Source organism: Notolepis coatsorum, assembly GCF_963971535.1.
Source record: "Notolepis coatsorum genome assembly, chromosome: 6".
In the NCBI taxonomy this organism is placed as follows: domain Eukaryota; kingdom Metazoa; phylum Chordata; class Actinopteri; order Aulopiformes; family Paralepididae; genus Notolepis; species Notolepis coatsorum.
Window position 1 is genome coordinate 114,868,447 of NC_140170.1, and position 22,145 is coordinate 114,890,591.

Sequence of the window (22,145 nt, forward strand, 5' to 3'; positions counted from 1 at the left end):
TTTTTGTATAACTGATGTTTGAGGGGTTCGGAGACTTGAATCCTCTTACAAATTGAGACATGTCTAAAAATGAACACCAAAATATACTATGAAATCCAAAAGCTGCCATGTTTAGCTTATCAAGTGGGATCTGCTAACTCATTGGGTTGGTTTAGTGAGTGGAACAGAATTATCTCATGGTACAGTGCAGTCAACCCATCTGCTACATGGGGGCTTATCAAGGGACATGAACACATTAAAATCAGTACAATTGAGATGTCGTGCTGCCCATTGTGAAGGTGTAGCCCTCCGTTGCAAAAAAAAAAAAAGTCATAGGAAGCGATTTTCTCGTTTTTACTTTGGGCACCAGTCCGGTAGTGAGATTTGTCTGCAGTCTACAAAATGTCACCATAGGTCCACATTTAAATTCCGTCTTTTGTGAACAATTTTACACTAGCAGTCTTGAAATTGACACCAGGGGCCAGTGCAACTTCCATGGTAGAAGCACAATGACTGCAGTCTGACCCCAGGCACATCATAATATCAGGGCTGAGTTTCCTCAAGTACCAGCATCATTGTCCTGGATTTAAGTGGGGCTTAATGATCATGTTATGATGCGTATGGGAAGCTCAGCCCAGTTCATTAGGCAATGCTTGAGGTCCTTATCATAAAGACTTGACGACATCCTCCTTGGAGTAGAGTTTTGTGCGTGTCTCTTTCATCTAAACACCCTCAAGTTAGCAGAGGTAACCACACCACTGCCATAATTCTGCTCATTTAGATGGATCTGCCGTCTGTGGATGGAGCTAGTATTTTACTTTGATCTGAGTCACAAACGGTGACACCGCTTCGAGTCATAAATACACAATAGGATACTCTTATGTCTTTACAAGCATGCTTTTGTGAGCATGTACACCCCGGGATGCACATGGTGTGATTTTCAAAATTGGTATTGCATTTTAATACAGTCAACACTGCAATACCAATAAATAATTAATCTACAAAAGCAAGTTTGCTTTGAACAAAATGCGACCGTAGTTAATTTGCCCAGTGGCTTCAGAGCTAGATGTATTGCTTGTTCATGGCTCACATGTTGCTCCTCTTCCATCCGTGTTTTCATACCCAGATATGACCCTCTGCTAAATTCTAGTACCATAAGCTCTCTGCGATCAAATACATCAGTAGCGTCGTCTAGTCAAAAAACATCAGCACCATTCAATTATAGTCTCACATTTTCTTTTTTTAAATAGTTCCTTTTACAATGTCAGATATTTACATTGATATTAAAATGCAGATTGTAGAAAATGACAACGTAATCCCTGATGCGAACGGAAATAAAAAATAAAAAGCAAACTAAACAAAAGAAAATGTAAACATTGATTTTGATCTCTAATACTATCAAATTAATTCCATTGTAAACTAATGATAAATTAGAGCCAGTGCATAACGTTTTGGGATGAAATGCTGATATGACAGTGACCACCAGGAAATCAGTACAACGTAAAAATGAAGTGCGAGTAAGCAACACATGGGGCCATCCCGGAAATGCTGACAATTGAACCTTACAATTCTGATAGGATTTCATAACAATATAAGTGAACGAGACATTTTACAGAAATATGTGAAATAACATGACACGTTTTCATAGAGAAAGTAGGAACATTTAAAAGTGCCATGGAGGATGACATGACTTTACAGACCAGAGCAGGGATCATCTTTTGAAGGTTGTGTGAACGGAGGCCCCTGTCACTGAGGTGTATTGAGTTGATGTGCAAGGCTGGGATCAGGAAGGTGGGCGGAGTGGGGGCTTGACCTTCGACCTGCTGCCACAGGACCAGGTCGCTCAATAGGGGGCGTCGCACTTTCTGTTTGGATTTCAGGCCCCTTCATACCACAGTTAATATTGAGTTTTTCGGGGGCTCTTTCAGGCCTTTTGGACACAAAACGTTCATTTCTAGGTGAAACTGATCTTTTCCTGAAATCCTGATCACATTCCTGCAGTTTTCAAGGTAAGCACGACCCCCTTAATTATTTTGTATTATAGACTACGCTGACTTGTACAGAAAGCCTGGTCTGTTCTTAGGCCAGACAGTGGGGTCTGAGTGGGTCGAGATGTTGGGAGGCCAGACGGCGGAAGTGTGAGTGGGTTGAGATGTTGGGAGGCCAGATGGCGGAGGTCTTGAGGGGGTTGAGATGTTGGAGGCCAGACAGCGGAAGTGTGAGTGGGTTGAGATGTTGGTGGTCTTTTCACCAGTTGGTGTGTGGACGGCTGGGCTCTGCACTGCCTGAGTGGTCCAGCTCAGCACTGTCACAGTCTGAGTCGTCATACAGGCCCTGCTTTAGAGGAAGGATAGGGTTGGGCTGAGTCACAGAACAGTAATGGACTTAGTGTCCTATGCTAAAAAAGAGTTGCCAGATGACATGGAATGCGGAGTTTGGAGGACCAACTGGCAACCTGGCTCCAGCTCCGACTGCATCACACCCCTCCCCCCCTTTCTTTTTTTTAGTTTTTTTTCCTTTTTTTCTTATACCAATCTAATTTGGTGTCCAGACATAAACTACGCCATTGCGGAAAATGGTCTCCAGGTTGAGGCCAGTGTTCCAGAGTGCCGCCAGGAATACACTTGGTGACATCGCTGACAACCTTCTATTCAACCGCATTCATGTGCAACTTTCTCTTTGCCTGTCTTTCTGTTTGTCTGCTCGGTTGTCTTCCGAGTCTACGTGTTTCAGTATCTGTCTGGAAGCGTATCTATATGTCTATGTGTCCCTCCTCCTCCTCCTCCCCTCCCTCTCTCTCTCTCTGTCCTACCTCATAGTGATTGTGGTCGGCGGTGAGATGGGTCTTGACCTGCTGCAGCGCCGCCTCCTTCTCAGACAGTCCGTCGGAGCCCAGCTGGGCGGGATCTGCCGGGTCGGCCGGGATCTCCGAGCCCTGGGACAGCAGGTCGTCACTCTTGTCGTCCAGGCGCTCGTCCGTGTTGGTGCTGACCACGTCGGGCGTGCCGCTGTGGGAGTGGTCGGTGGTGTTCCCTTCCTCGCCGTCGGAGACGGACAGGTTCTCTGAGCTGAAGGTAGACAGGGACTGGCATTTGGTCATGCTCACCGGACGCCTGGAGGGGACGGGGGATAACACCACTGGTCATTTGTAATCAGAATGAGAAGTCTCCCTTTCTCTCATTGGTTTCTCTCCGTTTACCTAGCGGTTTTCATATTTGAATTGCAATGTGTCAATATTAAAGTGTCTTTGTGGATCAAGGATTTAGGATTTTATTAGGATCCCCATTAGCCGATGCAGAACAACAGCTACTCTTCCTGGGGTCCTGGTTATCCAACACATAACAACAAGAGAGTGACGATATATGACAGTATAATATAATATCATACAGTACATAGTACAATATATATTACATAATACAGTATTAGTATGTACTAAATTCACAAGCAATGAGAAACCATAAACATACATACATACATACATACATACATAATATTCTACAGTCTTTTACCCTCATTCATAGGCACTGGATATACATACAAAAACAAAACAAAAAGGCTATTGATATTCCTATCAATAAAACATTTAATTAAATGAAAATAAAAGTAACTAGGTGTGTGTATGTACAGTACATGTCTAAATGTACAGAATGTGTTTACAGGCTCCGACATAAAAGGCTCAGATGTATATTTGATATACTGCATTTATAGAAATCCTCACCGTCTCCTTGGCAACTCCACTTCACTGTCCACTTCCCCTTCCTCTTCCTCTGATGATACTCCACGCCTCTGAGGAGGATAGAGTGGAGTAGAACCGATCAGTACTGCCCTCGTTTTAAATGGATTGCTATTGTATACGCCGCTGCCGAGAATCATGAGCCTCTTTACAAGATGTGACACTGGACACGCAACAATCGTCGATCACAGCACAGTGAGGTTCATATTTTTGGGACGTTGTCCCCATTGGGCCTCCCTGAATCATAACCACCCTTTATCTCACTCCCAGTGCCTGTGGGTGCAGTATGCAGACACCCTGGGCCGACAGCCCGACACACGACCAAGAGTAGTAGTCTTAACAGACAATCATGGTTGCAGTAACAGGGATTGACACTTGGAGTAAAGGTGCCACCAACATTGGTGAGCCTTTTTTGATGGACTAGATATCATTAGCAGTTGCGGTCTCACCTGACTGCGTGTGACGGCCGCCCTGTAGAGCAGTGCTGCAGGAGTGAGCCGTTGACTCCTGGGAGAGCGCATGATCCCTGTCCCCTCGTCCTTCTCCTCCCCGTCCTGGGGCAAACGGTTCCCCAGCACGGACCCCCTCCCTGCAGCCGCGCCCCTCCCACATGGCGAGTCCGGGCTGCTCGAGAACGGAATAGATGCAGCGTCCTCACTGGGCGTGTCACTGCGCGGAGGCGTCTCTGTGAAATCATCTGCCCCTACCCCCACCACGTCCGGTCCGTCCTCCGCCCCTCCGCCTCCTCCGAGCCCAGCCGAAGCACTCTGACTCCCCCCTCTCTCCAACCCGGGCCTGGCCTGTCCTTTCCTCTGGCACTCGGCCTCCAGGGTGGTGGAGATGAGATCTGGACTGGAGGAAGACATCTTCTTCAGCAGCAGGTCGTGCTGCAGGCCCCTGAGGGCCGCACTGGGGTCCAGGTGCTGCTTATTGCTGGGGACAGAGGAGGTGGTGTTGACCAAAGCTAAAGATGAGGACAGGGTGGCTTTCAGCTGAGCCAGGTCCCCACTGCTGCCCTTCCCGGCCTTGCGGTAGCGGGGCTTCCCTCGGCGCGAGCGGCCAGGGGACGTGGAGCCCTTGTTGGGAATAGTGACCTGGGTCATGGAGGAGTCCAATTTGGGGAGGATGACCTCTGACTTCAGCAGGTCTGGCCTGGAGAGAGAGGGAAGAGGATAAACAGTTAAAAGAGAAGTCCTTCATACTGATTCACACAGTGGTAAAAGAAGGTTAGACACTTTCCCCCTGTAAATAAAGGAGTGGACCTTCGAGTATTGCATTTGCGCTTGAGTTGGTCAAACTAGCAGGATCCCCATTACCAAACGCTTAATTAAAAAAAGATTTTTTTTTAATTGTGCTTATTATATACATACTTGATCCTATTACAATGGTTGAATTGTGTACTTAAGTAGCTTCAGCTATGCATATACAAGCATGACATGATTGCAAGGTATATAACTATTGTAAAGTGCGTGGATAAGTAGGGATGCTCGATATTGGCTTTTTTACCTATACCGATATTGTCCAACCCTTAATTTCCGATACTGATATCGACCGATAACGATATATGCAGGGTTTCCCCCCCCAAAAAACTGAATAATTTCAGGTAATTAACATTACATAGCTCTTGTCGTGTAATTAACACAACATTATGCATACTTTGACAATAAATAAAATAATAATTTGTTCTTACTTGCTTGCCTGGGTAAATAAAGGTTAAATAAATGTAAAAAAAAAAAAATCTTTTGAAAACCGATACCGATATTTTTCGATATCACATTTTTATGCCAATATCGGCTGATAATATCGGACATCCCTATAAGCCTTTGCCATCTTACCTCTTGCTATGTGAGGGCAGTTTCTGAGGTACGTTTCGCTTCTTCATGAGTTTCTCCATGGAATTGGAGGAGCCTCCCTGTCTGGAGCTGAGGTGCTTGTTGAAACACCCTGGGATCTTCTTATCCAGAGAATGCTCCCTCCTGGGATAGAACAACACAAAGACATTATTCATTAAATGGTTGTCAACGGACGTGGCACTGGGCTTTTCATGCAGTGAGCATTATACAGTGCCAGAGTCAGTTCATTGATTTCAATTCAATCAATGAATGTACATTAAATGTACATTAAATATGCATTTCATCCATTTATGATGGAGCATTATCCAGAGACTGCTCTCCCCTGAGATACGGCAAACAGACATAAACAATTAATTTGTTTAACAGATGCCAATGGAGGTTGAGCTAGTGGTAGGACAGCACTTTGATAAACGACTATACTGTAGAGAGACTGAATACTATTTACTAGATACTGGTAAATATCACAATACATCATGCCTATCATTCTGTCATTATAGTTTATATAGCTCACATACAGACATTGTTTATGTGATGAACGTCAGTGGATTTAGCATCAGCAGTAAAAGCACTCTCCTATGTGTGATGGTGACGGTATTAATGGTTATATCTGGATAGGAAGTAAAGGACATTAGGAAGTTCTCACTAAAGTATCACAATGTATCATGCTCCCACGTTTCCCCCTATTGGCCCAAATGCTAATTCTGGCAGGTGAGGTTAATGGTGCCTGACTGTATAATCTACTATATAGATTGATACAAGTTTCACTCATTTAATTTCAACCATTATTTAAACAACTGCAACTACTCACAATTTATGAGGCCAACAAGTATCAAACAGGGGTTCTTATGTACAAAGTAATTGGTCTTCCTTTATCTTTGCCAAATTTTTTTCAAACTTATTTTGAGTTTAATTCTCATTATCATGCACATCTCACAAGAAGAAATAAAGACTTACGCATTCCTTTCTGTAGGACCTCTGTTGCCAAATTCTCATTTGTTTATCAAGGTGCAGTGATGTGGAATGATATACAAAATCTAATAGAAACATGTTCCACTTTAAATATATTTAAAAGTAAGCTTAAAAAAGAACTACAGATCCTGTAGTCTATAGTATCCATGTGTATTTGTGTAAAGTCTTTAAAAAAAAATCCCAACATTATAATAGTTGTATATTTTTTTTGTGTAGTTATCCTATATAGGTTTAAGAGGGGAGGTCGCTTATAAGCCCTTGGGTTTTTTGACCTTTCCTGCACATTTTAACTGTTCTTCTTTTACTTCTTTTATCCCAGAATGTATGTTTGTAAGTGCGAATAACAATAAACAAACAAAACTCATGTGTATGCCATAATTGAGCATGTCTTTCGTTGAGGTCAAGCTATCATGTAGAGCTGTATCAATTGCCATAGCTGTTCTATTATAGTATAATAAAATAACTGAGGATAAGTATAAATAGTTGCATACTTTAGCAGCTCCTTCTCTTTGAGCTCCAGCTGCAGCATGACAGCGTTCAGTTCCATGTAAAGGTTGTTGGCTCTTTCCAGCTTCCTCTCATAGTGTTCCCGGATGTCCAGCGCATGTCTGTATGCAGCAGACATGAGAGAAACAACATCAATGAGTTTCTCTCCAAGAGATATCCACCATTTCAAATAAGATCAAATTATAAAATGTACACAGATTACCATTTGAAAAATAACACCTGCATCTGATAACATAATTGGCAGTGGACCAAATGCACACAGAAGGTACTGAGTAACCTAAACATGTATTTAATTTTTGTTAGCTTTATAAAAAAAATGTGTCATTCATTCTACATCTGTGTGGCTCTACTACATTTGTATGTTCAGTATGTCATATTTACTGTATATACAGTACCTTCCCATACTTTAACCTGGCTTTTTATATATCTGTCAGCTTGTCCACTCATCTATCTATTAGAGCCTGACCGATATATAGGCTTATATCTGATATATCAGTGTGTTACCGATATTCCACCGGTTGATTAGCTGTCTTATGGATTCTAGTGGACTCATTCCTTAAGCTAGAGAGAAGATGGTGGTATCATGAAACTAGAGGAATCCATAGATACTAGACATGTTATACTAGCTCACTGGCAAAGGGGGTAAGTATTGCTCCAAAATCAAGCAACATTTTGATGGGGGGAAATAGGGCATGGCCATTTTCAAAGGGCTCCATTGACCTCTCACGTCAAGATATCTGAATGAAAAAGGGATCATTGGAACCACACAAATCTCAGTTGTATAGCCTTGCCCAATTCATGCTAGTGTCATGCAGATGTAGTAGGCCCAAAGCAAGCAAGCAGTTTATTTGCATGCAGTACAAATAGGTTATTTTTTAGCATTTTAGGAATCCTTGCAAAAATATATTGATATGGAATTCTTTACTCCCACATACCCAAAAATCCAGTATTGGTCAAGCTCTACTATCTTCTACATATTGTCTATCTATCTGACCATCTACTGCTTTCACTGCTCTACAACTGCAATCTAATAATCTCATAAACTCATACTATAGTCTACCCATATACTCTGTATGATAGCATATCTGTACTTACTTGCACATAGTCCGTTTACATTTCTGTAGATAGTATATCTATATCTACATATCCTACTCTTTTTTTCTTCTTTTTTTAATGATCTTTTCCCCCCTTTTTCCGTTTTTCTCCCCTCCCAATGTTAGTCGTTATGCCAATTCCCAATCCCCTTCCTGGTCGTTGTGCACTCTACCCCCTACCGTCGGTCTGGGAGGGCGGAGACTAGGGATGGGTACCTTTCACATTTGAACCGATACGGTACCGGTACCGGTACCTGTGAATCGATACCGGTACCCAACGGTACCTTTTTTCGGTACTTTAGTCTCAAGAAATGTAATTTACCTACCTCAGTCGTGGAAAAAAAATGCAAACTTCAAATAACTACAATTTCGACAGTTTTCGGCTTGCCATTTCTCCGACTGCTTTGTTGTTGAATCAAGTCAAATCCTAGGTAAGCATATATTGTGCGTGTGAACGTTGACATGAAAAGAAAAAAGGTTAAATTTTTTTTTTTTTTTTCTCTGTATCTCACTTGAATCGATACTCGGTAGTACCGACGTGTTTCAGTTCGGTACCTCAAAAGTACCGAATTCGGTACCCATCCCTAGCGGAGACTATCACATGTTTCCTCCGACACGTGTACCAAGCCCACCGCTTCTTTTCACCTGGCAGCGCGGACTCTCACTGGGAGAGTAACGTGTGGAAGGTCACACTACCTCCCTCCAGATCCTTCCCTCGCTGTGCAGGCGCCCCGACCGAACTGTAGGAGTCGCTGTCCACAACGACCCAGACCCACCCACCGGCTTCCCTCCCGCTGACTCTGCCAATCGAGCCAGTATGACGGCCGGCCAAGCCGGAAGCAACGCTGACAGCTGGATTCGATACCAGTGTCTCTTGCGTTGGTGACGAGCGCCTTGTCCGCTGCGCCACCCAGCCGCCTTTACATATCCTACTCTTACTAGTTATACTGCTGGCCAGTATGACTACTACCATACTGTCTTTATACCTGTATCACTGTTAGGGATGTCCGATATTATCGGCCTACCGATATTATCGGCCGATATCGGCATTAAAATGTGATATCGGTTGATATCGGTATCGGTAAAAAAGCCAATATCGAGCATCCTTAATCACTGTACATATTATACTACAACTCTGTACATACATCTGATTAGCACTACACTCGGTAGGACTCATTTGTATATTTTGTACCCAGTTTAATCACCTGTACATTGTATATTGTTGTTGCACTTTACTGTTACATTTGCACTCTGGTTGGATGCCAAACTTATTTTCATTGTACTGTACTTGTGCTGTATAATGACTAGGGCTGCAACTAATGACTATTTTGGTAGTCGACTAATCTGTCGATAATTTTTTCGATTAGTCGACTAATTGAAAAACAATTATATAAAACAAATAAAAATTAAAAAATATATAATTTTTTATTTTATTTTTTGCACTACCTATCTTTGTGAAAGTGGCTTCTCAGCTCTGGTCCAGCTGAAGACAGAGCAGAGGAACAGATTGGACATTGAGCATGACCTCAGAGTTGCTTTGAGACTCTTGTCAGGACCAAACAACATCCCCAGTTATCCCATTAGTTCCCCCAAACTTACTGTCGTCTGTTATGTTAAGCTAAGAAGTCTTCAGCTGGACCAGAGCCAGCCTGGACCACTTTCACAAAGATAGGTAGTGCAAAAAATATATATATATAATAATTTTTTTATTTAATTTTTTTTAATGACTAATCGACGCAACAATTCCTCGTCGACGATTTTTTATAATATTATGTCGACTAATCGTTGCAGCCCTAATAATGACAATACATTTGATTCTAATCTAATCAAACTATGCGTCTCCAGTGTGTATTCTTCTATACCTGAGTTCTTCTCTACGTCGTATGATCAGCTCTTCGTCCAGCCTGTGGAGACATGTTCCCTCAGATTTGATCTTCTCAAAGTGCTGCTTCACCTCCTCTCTCCACTCCGCCTAGGGGTGAGAAACACAGAGCAGACAACCACAGTCACATCCAACACCCTCCAGCACGTCCTCTCTCCACTCCGCCTAGGGGTGAGAAACACAGAGCAGGCGACCACAGTCACATCCAACAACCTCCAGCACGTCCTCCTAGTCCACTCCGCCTAGGGGTGAGAAACACAGAGCAGACAACCACAGTCACATCCAACACCCTCCAGCACGTCCTCTCTCCACTCCGCCTAGGGGGGAGAAACACAGAGCAGGCGACCACAGTCACATCCAACACCCTCCAGCACGTCCTAGTCCACTCCGCCTAAGGGGGGAGAAACACAGAGCAGGCAACCACAGTCACATCCAACACCCTCCAGTACGTCCTCCTAGTCCAGTACGTCCTCCTAGTCCACTCCGCCTAGGGGGGAGAAACAGAGCAGGCAACCACAGTCACATCCAACACCCTCCAGCACGTCCTCCTAGTCCACTCCGCCTAGGGGGGAGAGACACAGAGCAGGCAACCACAGTCACATCCAACACCCTCCAGTACGTCCTCCTAGTCCACTCCGCCTAGGGGGGAGAAACACAGAGCAGGCAACCACAGTCACATCCAACACCCTCCAGTACGTCCTCCTAGTCCACTCCGCCTAGGGGGGAGAAACACAGAGCAGGCAACCACAGTCACATCCAACACCCTCCAGTACGTCCTCCTAGTCCAGTACGTCCTCCTAGTCCACTCCGCCTAGGGGGGAGAAACACAGAGCAGGCAGCCACAGTCACATCCAACACCCTCCAGTACGTCCTCCTAGTCCACTCCGCCTAGGGGGGAGAAACACAGAGCAGGCAACCACAGTCACATCCAACACCCTCCAGTACGTCCTCCTAGTGTGAGCTGAGGCTGTCTGGAGGCAGGTTCAGGTGCTTTATTGGTTGTTAATTCTACAACTTTTTTAGGATTGTTAGGGAACGGGATTATTGTTCCCTAATGTTGAATTATAATAATAATAATAATGATAATTATTATTATTATTACCACCACTACTACTATGTGGTAATCCTTTTAGCTGGGGAAATCAGTCCAATACCAGGCTAAAATAGAGTATTGGTATCTGAGAATTTCCCCAATACTAGAATTTGATACCAAGAAACTTGTAACATGCTACAAATCAAAGCGAAGTGACTTAATTTGCTATGTTTCGTAACAGAGACGCATGTTAGATCTCTCTAGTGGAGAGATTGCTTATATATCTCAATATTCTTGTCCAATGACCTCAAATTGATGGTCTATGTTTTAGGTCATCTACTGTTCAGTAAATGTGATGGATCAGTACTTGGTATCGGCCCATATTTGGAATCGGTATCGGCAGAAAAATCATTTTATATTGGTGCATCCCTCATTTTAGCATCTGTTTCATCACACTACAAAATGGAGAGACAGGCAATATGAGAGAAAGAAAGACAGAGAGAGAGAGAGAGAGAGAGAGAGAGAGAGAGAGAGAGTTTCAAGTTTCAAGTTTCTTTAATAGTTGTCATACAGAAGTACAGAATACTTTTGTACAAAATGCTTCTTACTGTTGCGCTCCAGAGACTGTGCATGACAAGATAAGTATGAAATAAAAACATAGTAAAATTTAGAAGTAAAAAAAGAGGTCACAGTGTTCAGTTTAGACATATGTACAATGTTCGTAGACGTAGTTACCATACAATATACAATACTGTGCAGTGTACTAATATACAATACTATACTATATAGTGCAAGGCACAAATGGACGAGGTGCAGTTTAGGTACAATTCACAGTAGGTGTACGAGTTGTAGTGCAAATCCTTTATCAATAAATATAAAGTGTAAGTGTGTTTGTGTGATCTAAAGTGTGGAGAGTGGGTGCTGCAGTGTGTTGTTTGTTTGAGTGAGTGTGTGCGTGTGGGTGTGTGTGCTGTGTGCATTTGATGGTTGTTGCATAGTGATTATTGTTCGTTTAGCGATTTTTTCTCGTTTAGCAGCCTGATGGCCTGGGGATAGAAGCTCCTTCTGAGTCTTTCTGTGCTCGCCTTAAGACTCCGGTATCGCTTGCCTGACGGCAGCAGTTCAAAGAGGCAGTTGTTCGGGTGGCTCGAGTCCTTAATAATTCTCTTAGCCTTCCCCTTGCACCGCTTGTTGTAAATGTTCTGGAGGGTGGGAAGCCCCCCTCTAATTGTGCGTTCGGCTGAACGTGTCACTCTTTGTAGTCTGCTACGGTCTTGTGCAGTGCTATTCCCAAACCAGGAGGTGATGTTGCCGGTCAGGATGCTCTCTATTGTACATGAGTAGAAGTTCCTAAGGATCTTCTGACTGACTTGGAACTTCCTTAGGCGCCTGAGGAAGTAGAGGCGTTGTCGTGCCTTCTTCACAACACTGTCAATGTGTGTGGTCCATGTCAAGTCCTCGGATATGTGGGCTCCGAGGTACTTGAAACTGTTCACTCTCTCAACCGGTGCCCCGTCGATGCTGAGGGGGCTGTAGTCCTTGACCCCCGACCTCCTGAAGTCCACAATCATCTCTTTTGTTTTGCTGACGTTCAGGGAGAGGCAGTTCTCCTGACACCACTGTGACAGGTTCTCTACCTCTTCCAGGTAGGCCCTTTCGTCGTTGGCAGAGATCAGGCCCACCACTACTGTGTCATCAGCAAATTTGATGATGGTGTTGTTGTTCCGCTGTGCTACGCAGTCATGTGTGTACAGGGAGTAGAGGAGGGGGCTCAGAACACAGCCCTGGGGGGCCCCTATGTTGAGCGTGATGGATGAGGAGGTGCAGTTGCCGGCTCTTACCACCTGGGGTCTGCCCGTCAGGAAGTCCAGGACCCACTGGCACAGGTCATAGTTCAAGCCCAGGTCCCTGAGCTTGGCTATGAGTTTGGAGGGGACTATGGTATTGAATGCTGAGCTGTAGTCGATGAACAGCATTCTCACATAGTTCCCCTGCCTCTTGTCCAGATGTGATGCTGCTGTGTGCAGCACATGGGCTATGGCGTCCTCCGTGGACCTGTTGGGGCGATATGCAAATTGCAGAGGGTCCAGGTTGATGGGGAGGGAGGAACAGATGTAGCCCTTCACTAGCTTCTCAAAGCACTTCATGGCTATGGAGGTGAGGGCTACAGGGCGGTAGTCGTTGAGGCAAGCGGGCGTAGATTTTTTGGGTACAGGGATGATGGTGGACTTCTTCAGACAGGTGGGGATGACGGCCTGTTCCAAGGACAGGTTGAAGATGTCAGTGAATACCGGGGCCAGTTGGTCGGCACAGACTTTTAGGACGCGGCCGGGGATGCCGTCCGGTCCTGCTGCCTTCCTGATATCCACTTTTTTAAAGATCCGTCTCACCTCATGCTCTGTTACCCTGAACACTGAGTCTCCATCAGCAGACCCCCCCCCCCCCCATTGCCGTGGTTTGTAGGCTGGTGTTGTTATTCACAGCCTCAAACCTCGCATAGAAGGAGTTGAGATCATTTGCTAAGGAGATGTCACTGTTCAGTTTGAGGGGGGTTCCTTTGTAGTCTGTCATTGTTCTGAGGCCCTGCCACATGCCTCTAGAGTCAGCCTGTTCAAACTGAAGTTCAACTTTATCCCTGTAACGCCGTTTTGCCTCTATTACTGCTCTCCTGACGTTGTATCTTGCCATCTTGTGTTCTTCCATGTTGCCTGTCACCAGCCCGGTGTTGTATGCTGATGTGCGCACTTTCAGAGCCTCACGGACGGATTTGTCTACCCAGGGCTTTTGATTTGGGTAGATATTAATTTTGGTGGAGGGGATTATTACTTCTACCTGAGTACAGACATAGTCAATCACCGTTTCGGTGTATTCGTTAATATTGGCTGTGTTATCACGGAATACACTCCATTCTGTGCTTCCCAGCACTGCTTGGAGTGACTCCACTGACGTCACGGCCCAACGCTTAACCTCTCGCGAGACCACCGGCGTTCGCTTGAGACTTTGTCTGTACTTTGGCAAAAGGAAACACAGAGAGAGAGAGAGAGAGAGAGAGATGACAATGAGAGATACATGTTATATAGCTTTGATTTGCGTCAAGTCCAGTCAAAACAAAGTCCATGTACATGAATAAGAACAAGCCCATCAGACTTGTGGGATGATACTGGGTGCACGGGGAGGGAGAGGGGATGAACTAACACAACATGAACACAAAGTGCAGCGTGAGCATCTTCCTCAACACAGTGGGGAGCGTGACAGCTTGTAGCTGCTGCCTGTCATATCAAAGGACAAAGAGGTTTGACGTGTGTGTGTGTGGTTGGTTGGTTGTTTGTGTGTATGTACAGTATGCATGCATGTATCTGATGCTGTGCTTTTTGCATGTGTGTGTGTGTTAGTGTCTATACTATGGTGTATAGTGGGCACAAATCTATATAGGGGTGTGGGCACGCGCACCGCTTTTCTTATTAAGCTAATGGACTTTGTGAGCACTCCTATTTCTCTAGCCCATTCTCTCTCTTTCTCTCTCCCTCTCTCTCCAGCCGCTCCCTCCCATTAAAGCGATCAATAGACTCTACCAGCGAATACTTCTCACCAACGTCAGAAGAAAAATCCATTATAGGATGGCGGAGAGAGGGAGGAGTGTGGGTGAAGGAGCAAAGGGAGAAAGAGGAGGAGAGAGTGGAAGACAAGGGAGTGAGGAATGATGTGGGATCTGCGTCAGTAGATATAATCAAGTGAAGAGGCAGCGGATGAATACTGCACGCAGGAAATGGACAAAATACAGATTTTGTTTCCGTGTGTGTGTGGCACACTTACTTATTTGCGCGTGCGCACACATGCTTATGTGTACACAGCTGTGTGTTTGCATGCATTCATATATGCGAGTGTGTCGCAAATTAGTCTGTGGTTCCACACGGCTGCTTGAGTAATGACATGTGTGTCCTCCACACACACACACACACACACACACACACACACACACACACACACACACACACACACACACACACACACACACACACACACACACACACACACACACACACACACACACACACACACACACACACACACACACACACACACACACACACACACACACACACACACACACACACACACACACACACACACACACACACACACACACACACACACAAATAGATTTCCAGGGCCTTTGCCCTTCAGCTGCGGGGCTTTTACTAGCTAGATAAATCTTGTAGCTGCAGACAGCAGGTTGATTAGAGAAGACGGGAGTGATATACAGTGAGTGAATGTCCTGCTAAATATACTAGATGTTTAGATACTAGAATTTTTGCTGATCCTGAAGGGCCGGTGGCTACAATAGTGAATGCACTGTAATTGACTGGCCAACCCCTCATGCTCGTGTCCTGGCCGGGTCCAGCTTAAAGGAACACGCCAACATTTTGATAAATAGCTTATCGTCTTCTCCAGAGAGAGACAAGAAAATAGATACCAGTTTCCTCTCTGTGCGTTCAGTAGAAAGCTATCTGGCTGCACGTTAGCCTAGCTTAGCACAATGAATGGAAGTGGACATGGCCGGTTAGCCTAGGCATTGTCCAACTAACACCTCTCCCGAAGGCTAACCGGCCATATGTCCACTGGTGCTAGTGCTTCCTGGATGCCTGATTGCTTTTACCAACTCGTTCGTGTTTCCGCGTCTCTGATTGGCCAGGTCATGTGACATGTACGCCCAATCGTGGGACCGCAAGTTTCTACACTGGTTAAGCTTAGGCGCTCTTTCGAAGTTGGTTACGGTTAGAGTTTGTCTTAGAGCATGGCGATAGAACGTCTGCCCTGATTCCAAACTCTAACCTTAACCAACTGCGAAAGAGTCGCCTAAGCTTAACCAGTGATAAACTAGGCGTTAGGTAGTTTGCAGGCTGTTCGACCCGGAAATAGGTGCAGAACTTGCCGTCCCACGATTGGCGCATATGTCACATGACCTGGCCAATCAGAGCGCAAAACGGGAACCCGGAAACGAGAACGCGTTGGTAAAAGCATAGACGCTTCCTGGATGGACTGAAGTGGCTCCCAGAGTGTGATGAATCAGGCTTCTTAAAATGGTGAACTATCCCTTTAACAGTGAGGATTCTGAGTAGGCAAATTACATTTCCATCACATGTTCTCTAATATTTGTGCTAACAAAGGAAATGTCATTCTTCCACAAATTGCCCCCCTGGTTCTATGTTGAAATATGGGAGCTTGCTGAATTGGGGTTGAGTGGACCAGTGCACCGTTGTCTTTGAATTAGTCTATTGTGATTGTGTGAGTTCAAATCTGAGTCATAATTTGCTGGTTCCCAGCTGTATATGTACGCTACTATTTGCTTGCTTCATATCGCAGCCGGGCATAATGAACATAGATTGAAATTAACTTTACCATCCCGGATATAATTTCAATGGAGAGTCTGTCTGTAAACTGTTTACTGGGCACTACCCCTGATGAATCGAATGTGACAAATTTCAACAACTTTTTGTAAAGTGTTTGACAAATAAGAGCCCGGATTTTATGTTCAGGTAATATAAAATGCTTCTTAAAAAAATTACATGACATTGCCTCGGAGGTCTAAAGTTCATGTGAGTCTATGTTAATTTACCTGGCTGTGATATGAAGCAAGCAAAGTGTATAGCGTACATATACAGCTGTGATATGAAGCTAGCAAAGCGTAGCATACATATACAGCTGTGATATGAAGCTAGCAAAGCGTAGCAGTACATATAGCTGTGATATGAAGCTAGTAAAGCGTATAGCATACATATACAGCTGTGATATGAAGCTAGAAAAGCGTAGCAGTACATATACAGCTGTGATATGAAGCTAGCAACGCGTAGCAGTAGCCTACATATACAGGCGGGAACCAGCAAAGTCATACTATGCTTTTACACTTTCCTCTCCCCTGTCTCATCTATCCTCACTGTACTGTTCGAAGGAGTGATGAAGGACACACTATAAATCTTACTCATTCTAAGCACATTATGAATGCCTTATAATCATTAATGATCAAAACATATAATACACAGACACAGTACAACTCTCTCTCTACAACTGCCCTGCTACTAACAACCTCATAGCCACACCAGATGAAAGATCGTATTCCTCTGCCTATTGACAGTGAGTAGGGTTTTTGTACCTGGGACTGGAAGTATGTTTCTTGCGGAGTGGACATGATGTCTGCCGAGGCGATGTCCAGGTGCAGGAGGATCTGTCGGAACGAAGGTCTGTTCCTGGGCTTGCTGTTCCTGTGAGCAAACAGAATCAACATCTCTTTCAGGAATACAGATACTCAAGAAAATTACCCTTCCTCTCCCTTTAACCCTTTCGCTACCACAGTACAAAGGGTTAACGCTTTCACTGCCACAATACAGAAGGTTAACCTTTCACTACCACACTACAGACGGTTTAACTGTAGTGTGGTAGTGAAAGGGTTAATACAACGGTTGCCTCCGCTCTCATCCATTATCTATCCTCATTTCTACCTAAGTAAATCCACTTTCAGTTCAATCACTCAGAAAGTAGGTTTTCTTCATAATTCAAACATTAAAAACATACAGTAATCAAATAACTGTCCCATACAACCGTAATTATTAACAAATTAAAAAGATTACGCAGCAATTAGCAAATAACACAATTGATGTCCTACCATTATCAAATATTGACCATTACAAGTCCTGTTTCCATTTTGCATTGACGGGGCAAATTAAGAATGAATTAATCCAGACACCCTAACCCTAAAACCTAACCCTAACCTAGCCCCTTTCGTGACTGTGATGCAAGCCTTGCTTTGAATACACAGTCACTTGCTCCACGTTACTAGCCATGTTAATGTGCACCATGAAGCACTGGTTATTTACGAACGGTTCGTTCTAGATTTATCACTGAGAAATGTCAAAGGTACTCGCAGTTGCACGAGGGTTTCACACACAAAAGCGGGTGGTTTGAAAGCTCGGCGTTGCTAATAAACATTTTAATTTTCTTTTATAAATGATAAAAATCACTGAGCTAGCCTTGCGTCAAAATGGCCTACTCTTTCTTCCGCATTTTGACATGCCGGAGCGCTGTGATTGCAGGCATGTGACAAAGCAGAAGAAGAGAAGAAGCCAATCACAGCGCTCCGGCATGTCAGAATGCGGAAGAAAAAGAGTAAGCCATTTTGACGCAAGGCTAGCTCAGTGATTTTTACTTGTTTATAAATTATTTAAAATGTTTATTAGCAACGCCAAGCTTTCAAACCACCCCGCTTTTGTGTGTGAAACCCTCGTGCAACTGTGAGTAACTTTGAAATTTCTCTGTGATAAATTTTGAACGAACCGTTCGTAAGTAACCAGTGCTTCATGGTGCACATTAACATGGCTAGTAACGTGGAGCAAGTGACTGTGTATTCAAAGCAAGGCTTGCATCACAGTCACGAAACGGGCTAACCCTGCCCATAATCCTAACCCTGCCCTGCCCCTAACCCTGCCCATAACCCTAACCTAGCTCTCCCCCTCTCCCTCCTGCTCACCAGCATTGCCGCAGTAGTATTTTGAAGCCGTCAGGACAGCTGTCAGGGATAGGCAGCTGCAGACTGTTGTTGCCCACTCCCCAGATGATGGCAGAGGAGTCCACGTCCTTGTAGGGCACCTCTCCCGTTAGCATCTCCCACAGTACCACGCCAAACGACCTGCAGAGAGACAGAGGACACGTTAGTCTTTAGACCCAGGAGGACCCCTCTCATCTAGGATCCTAGGCTCATTAACACTTACAGTCTTGTTATATGGACCTACAAGACAGAAGCCTGGAGTACATGTTGATCCCCAGTTTCAGAATCTAGTCTTAAGACACAATTATAAAAGACAACAATAAGTCCTGCCTTGCTGTGTCGTACCCGTCTTATTTTCTGATAAAAGAAAACCAAAAGTTGATCTGTTGTGCCTCAAACACCATGCAAAGCTATGGTAACTTATATTTTGTTATTTAATATTGTATTGTAACTAGTGTTAATGGTTTATAGTGTTTTTTTGTTCGTTTTTTTTTTTTTACAATTAATATTTAATGCTGCTAAGCCATAATTTCTTTTTGGCAATAATTACCATATGAATGATCAAAGGAAACCAACAGCAGCTAATCCCATCGACGCTACAATTGCTCTGTGCTTCTCCGTAGTGTGTTTTCCATACTATACTATACTATACTCGACTATACCCTGTGGGGGTGAGACCAGGCTGCCGTGTAGAGCAGTGAAGGGGGCAGACAGAGGCTGTGTTTACAGTGCGTTTCCCTGGGGATTATAACCTATGTCTAATTGGCGCCATGGATACAGGTGGGTATAAATAAAAAAAACAACACTGATAGTAAGCTGTCGTTTTATGTGACCCACATTGATAAACACACTACTACTAAGAAACCTGTAGAAAAGACTTCAGATTTCAATAATTCAGTTGACTAAAGGTTTTTCATTGATGATCCAGGGCTCCACCAGTGTTGGTTAAGGAGCCAGGGAGGTATGTACAGTATGCCCTTGAGGAGTAACTAAGCAACGGTTGTTGTTGGTGGCACCTTGGATTGCCATAGTGACCGCAAGTATGCATCAATAGCATGGGAGTCTGTGCGTGTGTGGCGGGGGTGATGTTGTGTTTACATGTGTATTTTTACTGTCTCTCTATCTCCTTGTTTATCACTCATGATGAGACGCAATGCGGAGAAGAACCTTTGTATTTTTCCATAAGACAGAGGGCATTGCAGCTATATAGGTGGTGCCACATGGGGACTGTTGATGAAGCAATGAAGAGGGGGGGGGGGTTGGTAACTGGAATAAAATATGCATGGAAAACATAACTATAATGACCAGAAGCATGATGGAGTGATACTGTTGGTTATAAATTGTTCACGTCTTCTAGTGTCTAAAAATGTTGCCTGCATACAGTCTGTGTAATTTATCTGTAGACACGGTTACCATGACCTATATATTAGAATCTGTCAAAATAATGAGTGGACGATGAATAATGGCTAATCTACGAGCCCAATGTACGGTAAAATGTCCCCTTAATAATTTAACAAGTGACTCGCTGTCACTGACTTGCCCTTTCACAGCAGTACAAAAGACTCATAATAACGATAGCACATGATACAATTATTCGTTTAGATTTTGTAAGGGTGGACATGAATGTGTGTTCATTGACATGTGCTTACATTGTCAATGTGAGAGGAGGAGAGGAAAGGGCAGAGAGAGAGAGAGAGAGAAAATGTTAGACTCAGTCTATCTCAGTCTGCTTCCTCAGCTCATTTTGCCCTTCAATATTTAATGTGAGGAGACTCATTTATTGGTGCAGAATGGGGAGACATGGCCCGGTCCAGAACACTATGTACTACTTGCGTAGGAGTCCTAGCTGCATTGGCTTCACAAAGTGCATTCTGGGAGATGAAAACGGACTTGTCAGGTTATATACAGTGTTGCGTAAGGACAAGAGGAAAGGGTACGTCACCTTAAACTGTGTTATGCCGCATCAATATACTGCATTCAATATATTACCGAGCCTAGTGTTACACTACTAGGTTATTATTCTGTTAAGTTAAATACACAACATGAATACAACCCTGAATGTAAAAACAGTGTTGGTAAAATAATAGTTGTAGACAAGTGGTTCCTAGACTTCAGCCAGGTTTATTTTAGATTCATTCTGTTCTCTCTAGGCCAACTGTCAGAGCCTGTTAGTACTAAACCAAACTACATAGAACAACAGGCCTATTCTCTCTCTCTCTCTCTCTCTCTCTCTCTCTCTCTCTCTCTCTCTCTCTCTCTCTCTCTCTCTCTCTCTCTCTCTCTCTCCCTCTCTCCCTCTCTCCCTCTCTCTCTCTCTCTCTCTCTCTCCCTCTCTCCCTCTCTCCCTCTCCCTCTCCCTCCCGCTCTCTCTTCTCTTATGGTAGCGTATAGCATAGAGCAATTTACATACATTTAAACTAAACTATATACCCTTGTGTTATATATTTTGTCTACATCAAAAGCTTTTTAATCCTATTTTCACTTCTCCACTAATGCACCACTGGCCCTGGGCCAAACCATCCCCAGGCTGGGAAGGTTATACTCCAGCCTCTCCAGAGCTCTGCAGCATCTGGCAAATCAATTATTAAATTAGCCAGCATTCCTTTCAGGACAGAGAGGAGGAGAGAGAGAAAGAGAGAGAGGGTGAAGGACAGAGAGAGGGGGGGTGGAGGGAGAAAGAGAGAGGATGAGGTAGGATAGAGGAAAGGAGAGATGGATGGAGAGAGCGAGAGAGAGGGAGAGTAGATGGACGTGGGGGTGGGCGTTTTGGGCCAAACACAGGGCAAGCTATCAGATATGGTAGTGGGCCGATATAGTTTCATGTAATGAGACACTGTACACAAGAGTCAATAGATTTTCTGGTAATGGGATACTGGGCTGTATAGTAAAGCACAACTAATGGGATCATGTGTTGATTTAATGACAGATTACACTAAGTCATGAGGGGAAGTCATTGGAAAGTTACATAGATATGGCATGCCAGTTTGAAACGGGGGCTCATACTCACCAAATGTCCACCTTCTCGGAGACGGGCTCATTGCGTATGACCTCAGGGGCCATCCAGGCCACCGTACCGGCGAAGGACATCTTGGTGCTCTTGTCGCTCAGTTCTTTGGACGTGCCGAAATCAGAGATCTTCACCGCGTCGTCATAGGTGATCAGCATGCTGGAATTAAACACAGGATGTCACGAGTCAAATCCATGTCTGTGTGCTATAAAGTAATGTAAGAACGGAAATGAGGGACAACTAACGATGGTATTTGAAGTTAAAGCTTATATCCTTATATCTTATATCTTTAATGGATATCCTCAATAAACAAAGTGTAATAGAAATAGCATCACATCAGTACGTCAGGTCACAATAAGTGAACCTTTTTGACAACCAGGCAGGTTTGAAATGATAAAATGGCTTGTTATTGTATGCTTGCTATAGTACTGCAACACTATAGTACTGTTATATTTATGTACCGTTATGAAATACAATTAATATCACCATATTCAGAAGGATTTCAAAAATATATAGATATATCACAATTTTTGCTTAGGTGTGGTTCA

The 22,145-nt window shown here is 44.1% G+C and overlaps 1 protein-coding gene across 1 annotated transcript in view; it reads right to left on the minus strand.

Annotated features, from left to right (window-relative positions):
- Nucleotides 1-2,226: 2,226 nt before the first annotated feature.
- LOC311230313 (mitogen-activated protein kinase kinase kinase 12-like) overlaps nucleotides 2,227-22,145 on the minus strand; it is a gene marked incomplete at both ends in the record, with an annotated part of 28,481 nt that continues 8,562 nt past the window's right edge. Inside the window, 10 exons of the mRNA XM_084316553.1 lie at nucleotides 2,227-2,313; nucleotides 2,792-3,092; nucleotides 3,698-3,765; nucleotides 4,162-4,864; nucleotides 5,548-5,688; nucleotides 7,026-7,142; nucleotides 9,998-10,107; nucleotides 17,202-17,310; nucleotides 18,573-18,731; nucleotides 21,598-21,756. Of these exons, the coding sequence (XP_084172679.1) occupies nucleotides 2,227-2,313; nucleotides 2,792-3,092; nucleotides 3,698-3,765; nucleotides 4,162-4,864; nucleotides 5,548-5,688; nucleotides 7,026-7,142; nucleotides 9,998-10,107; nucleotides 17,202-17,310; nucleotides 18,573-18,731; nucleotides 21,598-21,756 (1,954 nt within the window). The remainder of the gene's footprint in view (nucleotides 2,314-2,791; nucleotides 3,093-3,697; nucleotides 3,766-4,161; nucleotides 4,865-5,547; nucleotides 5,689-7,025; nucleotides 7,143-9,997; nucleotides 10,108-17,201; nucleotides 17,311-18,572; nucleotides 18,732-21,597; nucleotides 21,757-22,145) is intronic.